Genomic DNA, 22,664 nt, shown 5'->3' with positions numbered 1-22,664 from the left:
TTTAGTGGATGAGATGGGAAATGCACATTGTTGATTTACGTGAAGCCAATTCTAGTTCTCCCTGGTGCCTGGAAAATGAGTGTTGGAGTTTGGTTAGAAAGCACTCACAAATACACAAACTTAGAGTTATTAATCATCAGTGAGGTAACAAACCACCTGAAAAAACAGAGGCATTTAATCTCTTGTCTTCAGAGTCTGCCAGATTTGAATGTTGGTTAAAATGAAGTAAGAAATGTCTCTAATTGCCCCATACCTGAGGAGTGTTTCTCAGAGCACAGGACTATTCTCAGAGCAGAACAGACCTATCCCTTTCCTTATCTGGCCCACATGAGTATAAAATTACCTGTGCTTTTGGTGTTTCTGGGTCTTGTCTCAGCTGAGGTCCTCAAGATTTTATCTTTCAGATCACAAAGTTACTTAGCTCTTGGCATGAGAGAGCTGTTCCTGTGTGGGGACTTCTGTACCTTCTCAAGTGCTAAATTTTGAGTGTTTAGTGGCTAAAAAGGAGGCAAGCCAGGATTTTGCACAGGCCAGATGACTTTTTATTGTCTAGGCCGGATTAAGACTAGTCCAGATGTCATAAGGAAATCAGCTCACTGTTGCAGTTGGCCAAGCTTCTTGATTACTCTTCCATTCTTTTCCCTCCCTGGAATCCCTGGTCAAACTGACAGAAATGCCTGAGAGATGCAGGGTATTAAATGCTTTTGAAGATGCTACTCAGGATGTAGGAAATTGCCACCTCTACACGAGAGGAACTTCATTATTTTAAAAAGGTGTTGGTTTTCTCACAGGGCTGCAACACCAGAGTGGTGAAATGTACCGAACATTTTCTTGACTTGTGAATTTTTAATCTTTCCTCGGTGAATGTTTTCCTGGAATTTTCTAATTGGAGTTCTGTTGGAATCACTGGGTTCACTGAATTCCTGTTTAATTTAATTTTGATCCCTAATGAAGTCCCCTTCCAAGTGGGAGAAATTCAGAGCTGTGTATTTTAGGTTTATTTGTGTTTGTGTGTACATATTTACCTAGTGCATTAACTGAATCATATTCAGTTAAGGACACAAAGTTTTTAATTGCATGGGAACACTGTTTAAGGGCAAGAGCAGCTGAGGATAAATGTGTGAAGCTGTCAGGTGCCCTCTCTGAGCAGTGTTCTGAAGCAGATGTCACAGATTATGATTTTGTTACATCCGTTAACCTTTTGCCCATCCTTACTTGCTGTTGAATGCTGTCATCACCCCAGATTATCTCTGACTAAAAAAACCCCTTGAAATTCCCATTCTGGGCTGCCCTGTGGATCATCTGGTAAGGAGTGTTAAATGTGTGATCCAGATGGCCTCCAAATTCCTCCCCAGGTGAACTCTGCTCATTCCACTGCAGTTGGGCAATGGTAGAGGCTCCCTTCTAACCCTCTCCCCTACCCCAGGCTTGAGTTAGGACTTTAAAAAGGATTATAATTTGCTATAACTGTTCTGAAAGCTGATATTTTGAAACAATGTACATATATATATTTATACAGAAAACATAACAATTTTTTATTTAAGAAACAATCTTCTAATCCCAAAAAATTAACAGTTTACCATCTGAAAGGGAGCTATATCTAGAATATAGGAAATGGTCTGTGGAACAGTCTGAGGGACCACATTGCTATAATTATATTTATTCATTTTTGTAAAGAAAGCTGAACAGAGGAGTTCCTTGAGGCTGCATATGGTGCACATGATCTGATGTTCTGTGCAGTTTGTTGTAGGTCTTTTTCTGATGTTTGTGGGTGTTGACCAAAATCATTGATGCTGAATTCCCCAACTGAGCAGAGATGTATTAAAAAGTGTATGAAAAACCCCGCCTTGATAATTTCACTGCTTAATTCAAATGCTTCATTCCTTCACCGAACAACTGAGTTCCTGTAAAGACAGCAAGCCAGGGAATCCTGCTTGAAGGCTAACATGAATACCTGAGAATTGTATCTGTGTGTATTTGTGTCTAAGCAAGCTGCAGGGGAGCAGGGACAGTAAACAGGACTGCAGATTTCACAGATGAAATAGAATCAATGCCTGGGTATGGTTTGAAAGAGCAGTGAGACTGTTTCTTTGGTTTGTTGGGCTCTTCAGATTAGGACTATTTCTCAGATGGATGTTTCCTTTTTCATTTTTTTCATTGGATGGGAATGCATTTCTCACCTGTAAAGTACATATTTGCTTAATCTTATTTGAGGTCATTGTTCTGAAGTAATCATTAACATTGGTGGTTCTAATCAGGTTTCCACCTAACTTGAGAACCAGCTTTATTTTTGTGGCTCAGCTGACTCCAGGGAATGCAAAATACAGTATGAAAATAGCAATGCATATGACCAGTTTGATTACTGTCTCAAAGTCCTTATTAAATGTCTAGCTGTAGCCACTGAAATCTTGAAATCTTCAGAAGCTAATCTATACATAGATTTGCTTCTTAATTGTTTTGTATCTGAGTTTATGAGATCTGTGTGCTAAACTCAGTGTAAATGCTGCCTTAGAGCACCTCTGATTGCAGATGTCTCATGGGAAGCTGTCCTGAGTCCAACCAGAATGGGAGAATCTGGTATTTAACTTCTTAAGCTACATTAAGGTCCACTAGGTATTGTGATCTCAAGCTAGAGGTGGAGAGGAGAAAAAAATATGTCCATTCTGTCATGACGTGGTTTCAGATCAAAATCCCATATGTTTTTCAATCATGGAATTGTTTTTCATAATCCTTGTATTAAGGTTAAATTTATTTTTATTATGTTAAAAGCTCTGATTTTTTTGTTCATACAAAATCTGGAAGTAGAATGTCTAGACTTTGAATTATGCTAAATCCACTGCAATTTATCCCAGGATTATTTATTTGGGGTTATTTGTACAGAAGTGCCATTAATGTGTTGTGGTTTGTTCTGGAACAGCAGGGACGTGACAGTCAGCTGTAACTCAGAGGTGAACTTAACATTTGTTACATTTGACTTGCTTGACTGTTCTGTTCTTTTAATAAAAGCAATAGCTTTGTTTAGAAAACAGATTTTAAAACAACCCAAACATAAAAATACTTCTGTGTTTTATACATATAACTATATATAAAAATGTCTTTATATAAAAATGCAGAGTGCAAATGGCATAGTTGTTAATTGGCATTGACTTTACCTAAAGCGCACATCCCCTTAGTCTGGTGTTACCACAAATTGACACCATCTCATAAATGTTCTTCTAGCAGCAAGTCCAAGAAGAAATTGTAGTTTATCTAGAGGAAATATCTTGTTTTCACTTTGATTCTTAGTAACTCCTTCTTGTGAAGACAAGAGAAATAGAGGTTCATGGCTTGCCAGGTATTTAATTTGCTTTTCTTAGTAACACTTTGGTAGAGATCCATTCATTTTCTGATCAGAGGAGTTTTGCATCTGGAAATCTCCACAATTTTTGTGCATAACCTGAAGTTTATTACTGCAATGTTTATAATGGGGTTTTGGTAGTCCTTGTCTGGCTGTAGATGGATGTGAGCGCCCTGATGGACAATGTCACTTTCCCAGCAGCTTGTATCACATGGTCCTTGCTCTCCAGTTTGTCTCAGTGACAATTCTAAACTTTGTGCAAGCACAAACCCCTCTCCTTTGTGGACACTGGCAGTAGTTTTCTGTGAAATGTTGCACTTCAGCAAGCCTCCACATGTGGGAGGAATATTTCTAGCATACATTTTTTCAAATCTGTCTTTTCCTTTGTTGCCGTCTTATTCCATCTGCTTATAACAGGATAAGAGGAAGTTAAACTGTTCCTGTTTATCTTACAGGACTTAAAGTGGTACAGAGTGTGTAAGACTTCTCTTGGGGAACACCTGCTTCCCAATAATCTCCTTGAATGTGGAATCATTGTGATGAGAAACTGACTGGTAGAGTGAGTAACGGTTGCCTAGGCTGGCTCAGAAGCAAGGAAGGAAGTTATTTTTTACCAGAGATAGAGAAGGTAATATGTAGAGTTGTAATAATCTTGCCAGACCTGCTGCCCACAAGATCAGATATTTAATGTAAGTTAGTTAGCTGGGCTCCTGAGACAGTAAATAGCAAAAAAGATGCATTGTCAGAGGGCAGTTTATTCACTTCTGAGACACACAACAGAGGCCCTTTCCAGAGAGCAGTTAGTAAGAAATTTATAGAAACTTGGTTGTTGCTAGCACAGATGTATTTTAAGTGGTCCATTGTTAATTTTGTAAAATCCTACAAAATTGAGGTAGCAGATAAGTTACAAGTTTAAAAGATGTTTATGCTCAGGGTAGATGCTTGTGTCAGCACCAGGGAACTTGAGTAAATTCTAAGCATGCAAGCTCCAAAGGTGAAAGAAAATAACAAAAAGTAAGAGCAACAGTAAAATTACTTAGGAACATCTTTTAAGTAGTTTTACTGGAAATTTTTGACACAAGTGCATCAGAAATTTATATAATTTAGAAAAACAAGATGGTTCGTAGTTTGAATGTCAGCTCAGAGCTGACAGTCTGTGTTAGGCAGTAAACTCGATTTTTGGAGCAGTGGAGATTTTTGACAGTGGACAGTTTATAACAGCAGCTCCAAGCCCGACTTCTTCAGGTGTGACTTTTTCAGGTGATGTGGAGTCATTGTTGCCCTCTGCTGGCATCTGCTGAAAGCTCCTAAGGCTTTCCTCATCAAGCACCATGGTGTCCGTGGTTGATTTCAGAGGGACACTGTTAATCTGTTTCAGACAAACTCAAGCCCATCCTTTGAAGGCAAAAGTCTTTCTCTTTAAAGAGACATGAGGGTGGTGGAAAGAGGGAGGAGGGTACAACTCCTACCTGTCATCGCTCATCTGCTTACAAACTGCTGAAAGCTTTAAATTCTCCATTCAAAAGCCCCCAGACATAAAAATGTCAGCTGAATTAATTCAATATTTGAGTACTGACAACTGTTGGAGTGTTTGAATTTCGGGGGCATGAATTAAAGGCATCGAGGGTCAGGAGAGAGAGGATCATATATCAAACTGCTCAGTGAAAATACAGCTCTAACACAGAGGTTGTCATCATCCTAAAAAGAACCCCAAAACCCCATTTCACACAGTTGAGCTTTCTGAGAGATGGCAGAACTCGAGAGAGAAAAATATTTGGGCTTACAAGTGCCTTGCTGGCCAGTCTTGTGCTTCTGACGTTCACAGTTCCCTATACAGAAATAAAAGACAAAAGAACAAAATAATCTGTCTACAAAATAGGGGAGGGTGGCCATCCTCTTTCCTAAATAATCATCTCACCTCAGGTGCCCTTGAATCTCTACACAGTGTGTGAAAATGGAGATTTCATGTCCAGCAGTGCCTCTTTGTCAATATTTTTGGGGCATCAGAGAAATAGTGTGGTTTGGGTTTTTTAAAACTGAAATGGAGTTAATCTTGCTTGCTTATTTTAGAAGATTGAGTGTGAGTGTTAATAAGTGCTTGACATTTGGTCTGTGTTAAATCTATGCATGCAGAAATATCTTTGTGAGCAGAAAGCTGTGCATTGACTTTTATAAAACAGGCTTTGCTCAACTTGTGACAAACTTTTATTTGAAAAGACACCTTCAGCATTATGGTTGTGTAGAACAAAATCCATTTTGTTAACAGAAAATTTTCTATCATTTTTTGTACTGTATTTTGTAATAGAAACAGCCTGATCTTTGCTTTTAAAGTGTTGTATGCAGGAACAGGAGGCAGTACACTCAGATACCAGTGCATTGCCTGAAGAGTTAAAAATTCAAGTACATTTCTTCCAAATGATGATGCTCAGAGACTCTTTGCTGTTTGTGTCTGAACAGCTCAGTATCCACATTACACTAATGTGAGTTTGGGAAAATGGATGCCAAATGACACCGGTGTAATGGAGCATTAAACAAACACCTTTCAGATATGGGATGCTGCAAGGGAGATGCTAACACTGTTCTGCTTCTACTTCAGTCATAAATTGGGACACAGATATTGCAGAAACTTTTGATTAACAAGCTTCTAACACAGATCCAGCATTATAAAAGAGTGGATTTTATATTCCATTGGGATTCTGACACCCAGAGGCCTCTAATGACCACCAGATGTGAAATAGAAAAAATATTTGGGAGCAGTTAATGCCTAACCATAAAAGTGACCATGTGTAAATCACTGTAGAATGTGGTTTGAGCAAGGACATTAGGTGTTTTCTTTTTGGTTTTACTTCCCCCAAGGCTGTCTGTGTGTATTCATATATTGTAGTGCAAAATCAGTCAGCAGAGAGGAATATTTTGATCCAGCACTCCATCCCACTCAGGCAGGATTATTTGTAATTTTTCTAAAGTTTAAATCTGCTCTTTGAAGAGAAAAGCAGTTCAGTTTGACAAAGAGCTGTGCTGCAAGGCCTTCCTCCTCTGAGGGCACATTTCTGGGTCCTGATGCTTCTCTTGTCCTCAGGTGAGCGTCCTTACCAGTGTCCCTACTGTGACAAAGCTTTCAGCAAGAACGATGGCTTGAAGATGCACATTCGCACCCACACCAGGGTAAGTCCCACACAAGGGGCAGTTTTTATGCTTGCTTGAGGATTATCTGGGACTCATGTGCTGAAAAGTAATTAATTGCTGTTTGTGTAGAGATTAGGCTCTGCCAACCAAGGTATTTTATGCCTATCAAAATAAGAGGCAAAGATTCAAGTCATTAACTTGCAAATTCTAATTAGAACTCCATTACCTTCTATTTTTTCTGTGTTTAATTTCTTTTATGTTGAAATAATAGCTGTACTAACCTCTTGATTTAACTCATGGTTATTTATAGATATAAATTAATGTTGTTTACTGAGTAAACAGCTCTGTAAAGGCTTCACTGTGACTGAAACTTCAATATCCAGTGCTTTGATTCTTACTGTGCCTGTAAAGTCCAGTCACTGTGAGCTTTTCTAGAGGCTGTACTTTATTAACCGATGACAATTTTTATATAACTTTATTTAACTGGGAGTTGTTACAGCTCATAGAGATCAGTGCAGCCTTGAGGCCAAACCAAGAAAATTCTGCATCTACTGGGAAATAGGAAAGGTGACTTTTACCTTAGTAGTCTCCATATGCAAGTGGGCACCCAGAATTGCTTTCTAAATAAGTAAAATTAAAAACTGTTTAAATTTCTACTGTTCTGTGTGGGTTTTAAGCATATTAACTCTGAGGTGCTAGATAAAGTTGTAGCTTTTGTACCCCAAGCTATGTAAGTAATGAGCATACTCTTGGTAGTTCAATGGGAGCAGGCTAGTCTCATGTTGTTAGTTGTTTCTCCTTTTTTCCCAGCTGTTAAATCACTTTAAGAAGTGCTATAAATTCTTTTCTGTTGTTACTGTCCCCTCTTAACTGTGTTTGCACCAGGAGAAATTTCATGACCCATCTAAGTTCTGCATGACTGATGGGTAAACAAGCTCTGAAACAGTGCCAAATCCAATTTTTTTTTCTCCTGATTTTTCATACAGTTTGAGTAAGAACAACAAACACTCCTCAGCCTCTGTAGAAGAAAAATAGTGGAAAAATAATGTTATTGGGCATTTAGAGTCTACAGTTATTTACACTATGTGATGTTTTCTTCTAAGCATTTTTTAGCTGATAGGAAAGGGAGGAGTTAGGAAAATAAATTTTAAGGAGTGGATATTTCTTTTTAATATATGTAGACACTGTAATTAGACAGGCTTTAGACATAATAAAATTTGTTTTAAAATGTCTCAGGAAATGCTCTACTGTACCATGGAGGCCAAATACCATCCTTAGAGGTACAGAGAACTCAGTGCACACCAAACGTAATCTAAGTGTTTCCATATACTTGAGATGTATTGGTCATCTACATCTCCAAGGTCACATTTCAGGTTTTTTATTTCTGTGTGTGAAGGTGCTAAGAAGACTGCTGGTCATCCCCACAGCTATGCTGTAGGATTAAAATGTGCAGGCCAAACATGGTTTTTTAGACTTGATTAGCTTTTGGTTCTTTTTGTGGTGGTGCTGCTCCTATCCCAAAACGTGACAGTGAGGCTCATTCATATTGGATTGCCATTACATGTTCATTTATCTCCATGTAAATATTTTTTTTACTTTGAAGTAACAACAATCAGTACTGATAACATTTACATTAATACTCATTTCTTAATTGAAGTCTGTTGCTATAATTTTGCATGTCCCAACTTCCCCTCTTCCTCCCAGTTCACCTTATTTAATATTTAAATAGAACTGGACAGTTAAAAAATCAAAGGAGGAGGAAAAAAATGGGTTGAAATTATTAATAAAAACAAAGTTTATTACTGACTTGCATGGATTTTCAAGCCAGGAAAAGGAGTTATGCCAGAGTCTGTTCTGCAGAACATTATCCATGGAGTACTACAGGATAATAAGCTATTGTTGTTTTATTGTTCAGGTGAGTAAATATTAGTGCAAGGTATTTGTAAATAGCTTGTACCAATATTAGTGCAGGTACAAGGGAATAAACATGTATTTTAGCTGATGTGGAAGTACAGAGTGGTGAAGGGAAGTGGAAAGGGAAGGAAGGGAAGTGTGAGAGCAACAATACTGAGATGTAAATGGGGAAGACACCATTTGTGTCTTGGCAGGAATGTGAAGATTGATTTAATCTCAGTAGTAGATTGATGGCTTGTCAGGAATTCAGAGTACAAGAACCAAACCAACGCCCCTTGAGCAGAGAAAACGGCTGCTGAGCTGTTCAGGTGTGTCTTTCCTGAAGTGAGGGCTTGTGATCTGAATCCTCACTCTGAAGGAGATGTGTTCTAGCTGCACAGTGTAAGGACTTCTCCGGGGCAGAAAGAAACCTGTGCAGAAAGAGTTTGAGACCCCTGAGCACAGTGCTAATGCACTAGGACTTGTTTAGTGTTCCTAGGCTGTTTAAACAAAGATGAACTAAAGATTAGGAAATAAAAAATGCACTGTGTTTGCCAAAAGTTTGGGTCCTTCTGTCAGTTCTAGGAACTGGAAAAACCAGGAAGTCACACTTAAAATTTCTCTTTTCAGTCATCCCATGTTTTGACTTTTAAAAATGGTGTAAGGTTGTTTGCTCTTTCTTTTTTTAACCCTTTCCTGCACGTGCATTTTATTTGAAATTTATTCTTGCATGCAAAATCATTGTTGAAAGAGTAAATAGTGAGATGTATGAATACTGAAAGTATTTTTCTATCAGCTGTGCCTAGTAATGTGGAAATAAACACAATCATAGCACCCTTCTGCAATGATAAATTTTTTATTCATAAATATCTTGAAAAAAAGAATCCGGTCTTTTGGCCAGAAAGTTTGTGAAAAGTAGCTTAAAAGTAATACTGTGGCATTCACCAAAGACAGTAGAGATTAAATCTCAGTGTATTTTACCAGTGGGCTTAAATGCCAGACCTGATGCTGGGGATCAGGGAAGGCTGCTGGAAAAACCATTGTAGAAAGTTGATTAAGGTCTGGCAGCTGCTAAAGTGAGCACAGCCTGGGTGGCCACAGGTGTCAGCTCCAGCTCTGGAGTAAACGCAGAAGGTAAGGCCAAACCCCTGCTGGCCAGGGCAGGGGAGAAAACACCACCCACCTGATATTAAAATGTCACCTGAGTACTGATTTGTTTCTATGAAAGTAAATGTGTTTGCTGTATGGTTTGATGGGTTTGGGGTTTTTTTTCCCTTAAGGAGAAATACAACAGCCTAGGAAAACATAAATGAGGAACTTATTGAAGTTGTTGATGAAATGAGTTTACAGACCATATCCCCTTTGAGGGAGTTACATGCACATTTCCAACCCTCACACTGCAGGAAACTTCAGCTCTTTCCTAAGGCTTTATTCAGGGCCTGACTTAACATGGCAATGTTTGAGTTTAAACATGTGGAGAAATTATTCTGTGTTGTAGCAATAGAATTGCTAATGCTTGGAAATATGGCCATTGATAGGTGCCCAGGGTTGTTGTCATATTGAATTGATGTTTTCATTACTTCTGTGAATGGTGATTTTATTACAGTTGGATTCAGTGATGGAAAACAGAAAAGTCAAAGCTATTTGAAAATGGCTTTTCATGACTTGATTTGAATATTTCATATTTACATATAACAGATATATTTAATTTTTATAACTGCTTTAAAAATCTGAGTTCCAGTGGGTGGAAGCTGCCAGCCTGTGCTTAAATGAGGTACATTTCTGAGGTAATTTAAAAATTACAGACATTTAAGTGTATAATTTTTGTTTCATGCATAAGTGCCTACTATTTTAAAACACATTAATATTTAAATAGGTTTAAACCACAGTATGTGTAGGAATTAACCAACCTTGAAATAATTTTGAGTTTTATTTATGGATTTCATGGGCATAGAGATAAGTCATGGTGAGTATGGCAGTGAGGCAGTTTCCTGTTGAGGACTCTTGCAGACAGTGTTTTTGTTCCCTGACCAAGAAGAGGTCCTGAGTTAAACAGGCTTTTCAAGGCACTCATTTAGAACTTTACACTGCCCCCTCTTCTTTAACCCAAGGAATATTAAAATAGTAATACATGAGAAATAATGCAAGGACAGTATTGACATAATTTCACTTCTCCTGTGTTTCTCAGGTAATATTTGAACCTAAAGTTTGAGAAAGTGTTGTGTGTTTTAGGAGCACCACAGAATGCTATTGTAAAAAAATACTTCTTTGTGTACTAAATATAGACTTCACATGACAGTGAGTAATGAGATAATATGATGTGTTGATTGAATTTGGAGGGGATTTTCGATCTTGGATTTTATCTATATTTCCCTGTTGGTGAGATAAGGGTTGAGTTCCCATCCGTCTGCCTGAGGATGATGACTTTGCCAGGGTTGTGGTTTCCTTGCTTTTGGAATCTGTGTTTGCACATAGAATGTGGAAGGTTTGAATCCCACTGCACCTATATTTTCACACTTTTTAATGTAATGTTGACTGATGATCATGCCTTCCTCATAGAGTGAAAATGTACTTTTTCTATATTGATACTGTTATTTTCCAGGAGCAGGTGAACATCTATAGGATTTTCATCAATGCTGATTAAATAAACCCTCCTTCACTAAATTTTAGGGCCAGAAATTACCTCAGCAGTTCAAAAAAATTGCAAAGAAATGAGAACTTCTCAGTTTATGCGCAGCAAATAGGCAGGACTGTCATGGAAAATTGGAAATTATGATATGGTAAAGCCCAATGAATTGCACATACTGGATCTTTTTAAGAAATGCAGGTTTTTTTCCTGGCAGGCATTTCAGTGAAGATTCATGCTTTTGTGTTAATTGTAAATTTTATTGCAAAAAAGATTATTTTTACAATACTCCTAAAACTGAATTAATTGAGACCTGTTCTAAAAAAAACATTAGTCATTTCAAATAAAAGTCACATTTTGTTTAAATCTACCAGAATTATTTCACAGTTGTTTTAACAGGAAAATTTTTTGGCCTGCTCTAATTGTTGGAAATATTTTTTAAAGGATTTTGCTTTTCAACGTGTTCTTGTAAAGGGATTTTTAATTGAGGCTTGATATTATAAGTTTCAAATCCCTACTATTTCTGTAGAGCTGTAAATTCTCATCACCCTTTGTCTTCCAGTGTCAATGTTATGTCAGTAATTTAAGTAGATCTCTGTCTCTGGGTCAGCCACTTGCTGTAACCTGCAGAAACTTTCTAGTTCTAAGAGAGCATCTTGTTAATTCTTGAATTTTTTTCACACTTAGATACAAAACTGGAGTCCATTAACTTGGGCTATCTGTGATTTCAATTGTAAGCAGATTTCCTGCATTTTCAGGTTGGCGAAGCTGAAGGATTTCCAGATTTCTCTTTGAGAGTAATGAGCTCCTGGTAGCTGCAGATATGACTGGTGTATTTTAATGTTATCTGGCTGGTCATGTTTGTTCATTCTAGGCCAATTTTTCCATTTGCCTGATTTTTTTTCAAAACAGTTTTTTTATTAGCCCTCTGTTCAGGTGATAGTGCAAATATATAAATGTATTTAGTAACAGTAATACTGATATTTTCAAAATTTTCACATAAAACGCCTTTTGTACCAGATAGTGTTACTGTATCAGTATCTCCTTAATAGACATTTTAAGGTTTTTCTGCGAGCAAAGAAAGGCTTTGTTTTAGAATAATGGAAAGAAAAGAATTATGTATTTTAATTTTTTTGTGTCCTGTAGCATCACCATTATTCCTGTCTGTCAGTTTTCAAGTTCACGTCACAAGTGTAAATATTTACATGTAATACGAGACCTGATAAGCTTTTCCTTTTTTCTCTGAACTTCTCTCAAGCTTCCGTTTTCAGCATGTTGAAAATACAGACCCATCAAGTTGGTAGTTGTGTTCTTAACTCTTAGTTTAATCTTGAGATATGTTTATTTGGTAATAAAAATAATAATAATAATAACAATGTTTAAATTATGTTTGTCTTGCTGTAACTGTTGAGCTGATGAAATGCTTTCTAAATCTGAATTTAGAACTAAGTTGGAGAGACTCCTACCGAAGTCATTCACGTTTCACCTGTGTAACCAATATTACCAGGTTTACAGAGCACAAGTGCTACCTTAGTGTGCATAATGTATTTATATTTCTTCAGGGACACACAGGCAACTGCAGCAGCAGCTAGCAGTTCAGATATTGTGCATTTGAGTAATTCCATCTGCTGTGCTTGCAGGACACTCTGTGCACACTTTGTGTCAAGCTGTTGAAGGTGCACCAAATGTCCTTGAGATTTGTCGTGTTCTGAGTGAGGTCTTTCTAGTGCAAAGCACAACTTAACTTAGAATTCAAGATGTGATTTGTGATTGAGCCATCCACGGACACAGGCTCAGTTTTATTTGATGTGGTTTTTAAAATGTTTAATTTCTCTCCGTTTTAATCGTGAAACCCGCCAGAGATGGGAGCTTTTAGGTCAGCATGTGTCAGACTTCCAGCCAAGCTCCTTCCGGAGTACCATTGGGCTCTGCTTGGCCTTTCCTTTTCAGAGGCAGAAAGATTGTAAATCCTGATCTGCATATTTCTATTTATACCTGGCATGCTTAAAACTGAGATATTAAATCACTGCAGTATCAGCCATGTCCTGTCTCTCTCACTGCTCCCTTCCTCGTTTGGATGGTCAATAAAAGAGAACACATGTAACCCTTCAGCTTGGCTGCCACCACAGCCATGGCCTGGCAGATGCTTCTTCAGCAGAGGGCAGATTTATAGTACCAGCACTTGCTAACTCTTCTGAAGTCAGATTTGGATCATTTTCCCAATGAGCTCCTGTTTGTTGATAGTTAGTAGGTTTTTCCCTTTTCTTCATGTTTTAAATTTGTCCAGCTTTTTTCTTATCTCAGTGTTGGCCCCTTTTGTCCTTTGGTGGTGACATTAGCTTTTTCAGACCTATTGCCATGGTTTTTATATTTTTTTTGTCTGCTCAAGTTTAAAGCAGTGATGATTATGCCAAGCAAATATCACTTTTTCCATGTTACAAGTGTTGCTTTCTCCAGCCATTGTGCAATGGAAATTTGACATGAAGGGGAGAAGGAGCAGAGAGAAAAGGAAAAGCACAGAATGTTTTGTTTTGAAGAAATTGATCTGTGAGGATGATGTTTTCTTCAAAATCAACAACAAAAAAAAAGTCTTTTTCTCTGGAGATAAACTGAGGGCCAAGTTTTGCTCTGGACAGCACTACTGGTTTTCCTGAAACAGACACAGATGTGAATGGAGGGCAGCTTCACTCGGGAGAGAGGAGGCTGGTGTGAATCAGTCATGTCTGCTGAAGTCACTGGAATATACAGATGGAAGGGATCTAAAATTAGATCAAAGACAGCTTTGGATGTGTTTCGTGCACTACAGATGTGCATTTCAATACAAATGCCAAGGGGGTGTTAGATACACCATTTTAGCCACAGAGAATAATACAAATATAAAATACAGAATAGCCAAACATAACCTGGGGGAAGATTATACAGCCCAGGTTTGTGACTCCAGCTTCCCAGAGTTTAAAATGGCTCTTTGTCCAAATTGGAATCCTGAAATCCATTTAGCACTGGAATGACTGACCTGGTCATTATCAAGCCAGTTCTTCAGTTAGCTGAAGACCAAGATAATAAAAAGGGAGCCAGTCCACCTGGGGCAGCTTGCAGTAGTGAATGCTTTTGTAGGTGTTTAAGATGTGCACATCGTATACTTCACTTTGCACTTTCTGGGGAGCAGCCTCCACACAGAAAGGCTACTTTTGGAGAACTCACAGAAATGTGGTTTGTGTTAACCACAATGCAAAACCAATTAAGGGGTTGTTGCAGAAACCTGCTTTTCACATGGCTTATTTGTACATTTCCCTTAAAAACGCAGACCCTGCTCCTTGAAGTCTTTAGTCAAGTCAGCAAAGCTCCCTGTGACATGAACTTTTTGGTCTAGATGATATTTTTTTTTCTTTTCACAGATCAGTTCAGATCTTTTTTAGGTAATTTGTTATGTTTTGCTGTCTACTGAAGAATCATGGCAATAACACTGCCTTTTCTAGGAAACTTGGGAGGAGACTGCGAAATAAAAGAACCCCATCTTTGCCCCACTGAGGTCTCTGGACTTACCCTAAAGAGAGAGACTGGGACATAGACAGCACTAATTGATTGTGCACTGTGTTAGGTGTATGGTGAATGGAGACCTGATGGTTCCCAGAGACTGACAGTAGGGAGTCAATAACCAGACAGCTTATTTATTCTCTTTGTTGCTTTAATGCCCGAATTGTTCCATCTCATTCATCCTTGGATCCCACATCATCTCCCCAAAGAACTTGATTACTGCCTGTTATTTGTTAATTCATAGATCTAGCTGCTTTTTTTGGCCTATTGATTTGTAGTCATTGCTTTCAATTTAATTTAGTAAAAAGCATTTACTTTTCTTAAAATACCTTTCTTCAGAACTTAAGCAGTACAGAATTAGAGACCACAGAAAAAGGTAGAACAGGAGTGAAGGAAGTCTAGTTGGTGCAAAAATAAGGGTGCCTCTAGAACATGAAAGTTTTAATGAGGCCATGTGCACTGCCATAATGTTAATTATTGCATTTAATTGATTTATTGTTGATTTCTATACAGTTTTTCTGTAACTTTAGTGGAATCAAGGAGGAATTACACCTATAAAAATTTCTATATTAAGGAAGAACATCAAAGAAAAAATCTTTATATAAGTGGGTTTCCTTATTTATCTCTAATTATTTGTTTCAGGTCAGTGAGATTGCAACTTTTCTAACATCATCTTTTACAGTAGCTGCTAACCAATAGTTCTAATAAAAATACAGATGGTTTTGTTGCCATCTGCACTTCTTTTGAGATTCTGCAATGAGTATGTGATTAACCTTCTGTCACCACTTTTCAAAGTAAGTTTTTCTGCTACCACAAGCTTTCCTTGTACATCCTCTTCCCCTGCTTGGAAACCTCCAGACAAACTCGAAGTTTCTGTAGATAATCTTACTTGTCTGTGTGCTTTAAGCATTTTGGAGGGATAAAGGAAAGAACATTGGAATTTTATGTTTCTGTACCTTTCACGTGACAAAAAGCAGACTCCCCAAATGGCTGAGTCTGAAAGACTGGAACGGATAATTAATTCATAAGTGGGTGCTGAAGTGGAAACTGTCAGGCCACAGCTTTCCCAGCTTTCACGTAATCATTTGAAAGTCGTTTTCTGTTGTTTTCACTGACTCTAATACCTTGGAGAGAAAATAAAACTTGCACCATCCAGCATGGAATTCCACTCCTTTAATGACCTGGGCTCTGTGTTGACTCACTTTCACTCGCTGTTGTCATTGCACGCAGGAAAAGCCGTACCAGTGCTCCGAGTGTAACAAGGCTTTCAGTCAGAAGCGAGGCCTGGACGAGCACATGAGGACCCACACCGGGGAGAAGCCCTTCCAGTGTGATGTGAGTTCCTCTCCTCCTTTCCCTTTGTCTTCTCAGCCTCAGGATTTAATTGCAGGGGTATTGTGGCCTTGCACTTACAGCTTGTGGCATGGTTACACTTCACGTGGGCTTGGATTGCCCACGTAATGCAAGGCTGTTCAGGGAATTTCATGTACCCTCTTTGCTTGCCAAGAGCCACGCACACCCGTTCATTTTATGGTTTTGGATCCCATAAGAGTTATTTTCACCATTAGTAATGCAATTTGGATGTTACCATTTACAAGTTCATGCTGCTTGGGTTCCTGTATGAATTGTATGACAGGTTAATAGTTGGAGATTAGCTTGTGTAGGGAAAGGAATTTAATTTATTACATGGAATCTCAATGCTTCTGATGTTGAATGACACAAATATGAATTCAGAATTGGCTGTTTCTGGTGAAATCTCATCTGATATTTTCAACATCTGCTCACAGCCTCTTGTTGCTCAGTGAGGGAATCTGGGATGCTGTGCACGCTCGCAGGGCTGAAATGCAGCATATCCTGTGACAGTTCATAGATCACTGTCAGGTAGGGAGGTAGGTGGGAAGGCTGAATGTGCAGAAACTGTTGGAGAATAATGTCTTCCAGAACTATCAAATGCCAAAATTGTTGCTCAAGGATTTAGAGGAAGGCATCAGAACGGGTGTAGAATTAGTGTAGGTGTTTTGTTTTGTGATACTGACTCTTCATGAGGCAGTCACGGGGGAGTGCCAGCTCTCAATTATATCCTAGATGGCTCAGTCTGAGCAGCTGTAAATTGCCTCAGAAATTTATATAATTAGATGCAAAATTAGAATAACAGCTTGGCAGGGAAGTTTCAAGGGTTTGTTAACTGTTCTGGTTTTTAATGAATGATCTGATGTCATTTCATTGAGAGTAAAATATATTAATTTCGTGAAAAAGTTCAACTAAGATATTTTGCTGATGTCTGCAAGTTAGGAGATTTGCTGTATTCTTTTGGGATAACCTCAGCCTGGCTCTGGATAGTACCTTGAGGATTTCTCTAACTCCAAATCATTGTCAATAACTTTTTCAGCTTTTAGATTGTTATACTGTTTAGCAGCTCTTGGCCAGCTTGCAGTGTAAATGCAGTTTTTCCCACATTGTGGATCCAAGATTCACTGTTATTGGATTCAGAGTGTGCTTTTGCTGACTGACTTGGTATGGTGGTTATATTTTATTATTTTTCCTTGCTTTAATTACCGATAGAAGCTGTATGAATGCATACTTCCCTGTTTCAGCTTTTCCTTCAGTTTTACTCATGAAACAAGTAGAGCTGTACTTTCCCAAACCATAGCATTTCTAGAAACAGCTGTAATCTGTGTCTAGTCTTAGTCCTTCACTTGAGAATCCTTCAGAGTGTACCTTCAGTTACTGGTGATATTTTTTGTATTTCAATTTTCTACCTTGTTTCACCAAAATCAGTCTTCAGAAGGAGCCTTTTGCTGGCTGCAAACTGCCAGAGGCTGCTGATCTTTTGGGGTTTGGACATAAGAGCAGTTACCTCCACTGTTCACTCCTGCACGCTTGAGTCACCCAGGTGCCCACCATGGTCTGTTGCTTAATGCACACTTGTAAAGGGTTAAAATTGATGTTTTCAGTAATTTCTCCTTATTTCACCTGGGCTCCTGTTCTGCACATGCTGGGGACACAGGAAATGTCCCCCAGAGCAGCCCATTCCTCCAGAGCTGTCTTGCACATTGCATGATTCCAGGTGTTTATGTAGCAGTTACAGGAAAAGCAGTAGTGGACGATTACAGAAAAACGTCCCTATGGGGGACATTTATTGTGGACTACCTGATTTTTTACCTACAATTTTTTATTCTGCTCAAGATAGCTTTAGATGCTCTCATTATTTTTTCATATAATGACTTGAGTGGTAATTTATGACAGCAGCTTCCACAAGTTCTTATCTCTGGAATACCACATACCAATTATTTTAGTCTATATTTTTGCTTTAAATAGATGTTCTTTTCCAGGGTCAGAAATAAAAATCATGTCTTCTCTTCCTGTGTCATTCACTCTCAGGCACATGGAACAGTCATTACAGTGCAGGACTGAGTTACATGTGAAATTAATCCTTGTACTCTGTTTGAGGAAGGTGCTGCAGTTTATTTATGTGTCTATTCCTGTGTCTTATCAGTCAGCAAAAGCATTTTCAGACCTTAATGTCTCAAAGCTCTCACATCCCACAGATCATAGTGGAAATTGAATATTCCCATTTTAAAATGGCAGTTCTAATACATGTCACCTAGAAAAGTGAAAATAACTGAAATATGGAAATGGAAATGCAATTTTTCATAGAAAATTAGATGTCTGTTCTCTCCAGACCAGACTGTTTTTTACTGGAAGACCAATTGAACTTCAGTTTCTCAGAGACAATAGATTATTTTTGGGGGGCAGAAAGGTCAAGTGCTGCCTGTCCTGGTTTCTTTCCAATACAGTATTTCCTTCTACTCTGCCTCTGCTTGACCTTACACTTTATTTCAAATGTCAGTCTTTCCATCCTCCCTACCTGACCAAAACTTTGATCATTTTGAAGAGACTGATTAGAGCTCAAGTGCACATGAGCAAGAGTGATTGTGCATCTGTAAAGTATCAGTCATGCTTACAAAATTGATATACAAATCAAACTCTTTAAAAAAATCCCCAAAACTTTTCTGCATAAGAATAGCACAGAATGTGCCATACCTTTAATAATCCTGTGCTTTCCATGTGTTTTTCTGAGGAAGGAAGGTAGCACAACATGTTAGAGCCTTGGAGGAACACAAGGACACATTACATTGGTCACATGAGCAGAGTAAATGAAAGAAATTTACTTTGAGGCTGTGTTATAAGCTGTTTATTTTAGAAATGAAGAGATGTGTGTAAGATACACAGAACACCCATCTTGTCTTGTGTATATCCCTGGCCTCCTGGCTCTCAAGAAACATGGAGTATGAGTATGTGACACTTCCAACACACTGGGATTTGTGGCTGTTATTAGATAAATGTTATGGGTTCCCTTTGTGTGCTCTGTGAAGAGGAAACAGAAACCTGGCTTTGGCAAAAGCAGGGCTCAGAGCTGACCAGTGGGTGCTGTAATTGCGGTTCACTGTCAGTAATGAAGGGGTGGCTGTTGCTTGGGTCTCAAAGAGGTTTATTCAGAGGTTATTCACTGGGGAAAAGCTGGAGAGCTGCAGTTGCTGCATGAAGGTCTTCAGCATTACATCCTGTCATAAAGCCAAAAATGTTCTAGTGCAGCAGCACACAAAGTGTGGGGAGAAATTATTTTGGGTATGAAATTTGCCTCTGACCATTGCCATTTTATGGTCATTTACTGGTTTCGCCTTAATTGGTTTAAAATCCATATGCTGGAGGTCAAGGTGATCTGTTTGGATAGTCAGCTCTTGTTGTGGTTTCAAAAGGAATCAGTCATCATTCAGCATTTGCAGTAGTTGGGTGCCAATATAAATTTAAAGCTTTGTTTTACTCCAGAGGGATTGTCCTGTGTTCCTTGAGTTTTTATCTGCATGAAAGAGATGTTGTCTGGAATGAACATGGAATTTTAAGAGTGCAAGCCTATGGATGTTCATTCTTGTTTAATTGTATGACTTTTGTCCGTTTCATTTGTCAAATCAGCAGCTGCTTCCTTTTCTTTTTTTCTTCAATTCCCTGTCAAATTCATGCTAGTATATTTCCTTGCACAGTAGGTGTGACAGTATAACTGCACAGTTTCAGTTGAGTTGATGTCTTGCCTTAACTTCTAATTCTAACTTTCCTTTGCTGAACTTTTTCTTTTAACCTTTTGTGTTTTTCATTTTAACTTCAATACAGGGCTTTTTATAAAGGAATGACTTTAGTATGGGCAGAGTCCCTCATGCCTCTGTCCATCTCTTCAAATGGCAGAATGAACTGGACTGCTTGGAGTACAGTGAAGGAAGGAGAGCAGCACACCAGATAATAATGCAAAGGAATTGCACCTTCATTTACCAGATGTCTGCCATTTTCCTGGCCAGGCAGAGAAAGGCTGAAACAACGAGGTTTCCTTTACATTAGTAGTTAATCTTTCTTGCAGTTTTCAGAACCTGTTCATTCTCACTCCTCCCTCCTTGCAACTGAGTAATTGGAACTGATTCTTTTGAAAATATTTCATTTGAACTGATGTTTGCTCATGATGCTTTGTCACAATTTTTGCTGCATCCCAGATAGAACACTAGCTTTAAAAAAAAACTGAACAAAGCACCACAATATTACCAGGACACCCTAATGTGTTGGTATTTTGAAGATTGAGTCTTTTTTACACAGACAGCATCCTTGTGCCTGTGGTACCACTCCTAATATACAGCATAAAAATGTTCCAGGCAGAGTAAAAATCTTTCAGGTGCTCTGAAGGAATTTTTCTTCCAAAGACCAGCTAATTTATTAAGTACAGCAGGTATGTGGCCTCAGTGATGTAACCTTAGGAGTGTTATACATGCTTGAGATTTTAATACTTTGTCTGTCTTTGTCTTGTGTTCACTGCCTCAGGTTTGTGACCTGTCCTTCAGCCTGAAGAAGATGCTGATCCGACACAAGCTGACTCACAACCCCAACCGCCCCATGGCAGAGTGCCAGCTGTGCCACAAGAAGTTTACAAGGAATGACTACCTCAAAGTGCACATGGAAAATGTCCATGGAGAAACTGACAGCTAAATACAGCTTCAGTGAGAAGGGTGGATCCAAAGTGGTGCATTTGTATGTGCATGAATTTCAGACTTCCCACCTGGCCAGCAAGCACAGTCAGGGGAAACAACTGTATTGCCTTCACATGTTTTTTTTCCCAATTTTGTTGTAAATATGTTTGTCTTACAGGGTTTTTTTCCTACTTTCTAATGTAAAACAGCTTGAAAATTTAAAAAAATGAAGATACAAGAACTTTGGAAAAATTTTATCCTCATTTAAACAAAGAAGCTTTAAACAAACTTTTCTTTGTTAATGACATCCTTAGAAACTTAGATATTAGTAGCAGTGCCTGGAAATCCTGGACACTTGCAACTAAACTCTTGGCTGCCTGCAACTGTATTTCTGTATCTAACCTACAACGCTACATTAAAATTATTTAATTTGAAACCACACAGAATTTGTCATTCTAATTGACTGCTGATTGTATCCAGGCTTGATTTATTCATATCATAATTCTGCATTTTGTTGTAACACAATTTTGTCTTATTTTATTTGCAGCTTTCTCATTACTGTATGAAACTCATTAACTTGAATTGATTCTTGAGGTGCCAGAATGTGTGGGTAGAGAACTGTGGAAATGTGTCAGCATTCAGTATTCCTGCATGAGACTAGGGAGGATTTATTTCATCTGGTTACACGAAACAAGACTGAAGTGAAAATTTTGAGCAATTTAGTTTTAAGTGCTGTATTCATACTCATCACTGTGGCTGGCAAGGCAAGTGGAAAGACATCTGAACAGGGTGGCTTGAGCAGCTAGAATTGTTGAGTTTACATATGTTTGATTTCCTGGTGAATAGCTGGTTCCCACAGTGTTTCTACCTGCTGAATCAGATGCCCTGGATTTCTTCATATCACTTAAATACTTTTCTCTTTTTTTTCCTTAGTACTGTTCATGAGCACTGGGAAAAATACTGCTTTAAAACCAAGTAACAACCAAATTCTTCATGTTATCAGAATGAGTTGTTTGCTGCAGAAGACTTTTCAAAAGAGTTCCCACAGGCGCTCTTGTACAGCCAGATAACCAATAAATTCTTATCTACAAGGACAGTAAAACTGTAACTTCAGAGGGTGATTGCATGTGGAATTCCTGAGTTATCAGCAGTTAATATTAAGGCTCTGGCATTAGCAAACTGTTCAGATTCATTTTGGACCTGTCAGTGTTTTGCAAAATGAACTGGGACATCTGTATAGAGTTCCTGCAGATTTTGGAGAAGTGTAATTATGAATAATTCTCTCATTTGTGGCAACCTCCTATGTGTAAAAGTATCCTAAGCCTTCATGCACTATTTGCTTCCTGAGAGGTAAGAGAAACTTGGAGACTTTGCCAGTTCCATTCCACAAATCATCTGTTCATATAAATTAAATATGTTCTAAGTTTCCAAGACAAATGTAGTTGAAATAAGCATTACAAAATTGAGTAAAGAATATTTCAGCATTTGTAGAGATTTTGTTACAATTTATCAAAACAGTTTATTTCTAGGTCCAGAAAATTTTAATTTACCGGTAGCTGGTATAAAAAAGAATATAATTTTAAGTGTTAGATAGCAAAAGCAACCAGTATCATATCCTGAGTTGTGTGATCAGTTTTTAGCTATATGTTCTTAAATGTCTCCAAGGAGAATTAGATTGGTCACTTTTTTGACATGTCTGGAGTGGGTTACTTTGTTGTTGTTGTTGTTTGCCTTTTTGACATCAGTGAAAAGAATTGAGTCATAGGAAAACCAAGATTCCAACTGTTTGTTTTCCAGCCTCTTATATTTTTCCTTCTATTTGGTCAATACAAACTCAGGCAAAAAGAACAAAAGAAGGAAATTAAAACACTAGAAAAAAAACCCAAAACAACCAGAAGTGAAGGTTGTCTAAGGAATTCTTGAGGAACAAGTCTGTTAAAATACAAAGAAGACAATTCTTTTGTGGAATAAAAGAGGATAATTTAACATATTTACGTGTTTTGCGTAGGATTTTTGCCAGAGATCTGTACTGCAAAGTTGCTATGTGTTTAGGGTTAATATCTACTTTTGATGAGAATATCTAGTTGTCAAAGTCAGTAAGTAGAGAGGAGAATATCCTGTTTTTTAAATTATTTCTAGG

The 22,664-nt window shown here is 38.1% G+C and overlaps 1 protein-coding gene across 3 annotated transcripts in view; it reads left to right on the top strand.

Moving 5' to 3' along the window:
* PRDM5 (PR/SET domain 5) overlaps positions 1-21,547 on the top strand; it is a 54,965-nt gene extending 33,418 nt beyond the window's left edge. For 2 of the 3 annotated variants that reach the window (XM_031061988.1, XM_031061986.1), the window contains exons 13-15: positions 6,417-6,502; positions 15,747-15,851; positions 20,379-20,960. In XM_031061988.1, the coding sequence (XP_030917848.1) occupies positions 6,417-6,502; positions 15,747-15,851; positions 20,379-20,543 (356 nt within the window). In that variant the 3' untranslated portion in view covers positions 20,544-20,960. Of the gene's footprint in view, positions 1-6,416; positions 6,503-15,746; positions 15,852-20,378; positions 20,961-21,457 lie in introns of those variants that run through there. The other variant, XM_031061987.1, reaches the window with a different exon arrangement.
* Positions 21,548-22,664: the final 1,117 nt, after the last annotated feature.

This window comes from Geospiza fortis, unplaced genomic scaffold (genome assembly GCF_000277835.1).
Source record: "Geospiza fortis unplaced genomic scaffold, GeoFor_1.0 scaffold636, whole genome shotgun sequence".
In the NCBI taxonomy this organism is placed as follows: domain Eukaryota; kingdom Metazoa; phylum Chordata; class Aves; order Passeriformes; family Thraupidae; genus Geospiza; species Geospiza fortis.
Note: the sequence above shows the minus strand (reverse complement) of the source record. Positions and strands in the feature narration are given on the sequence as shown.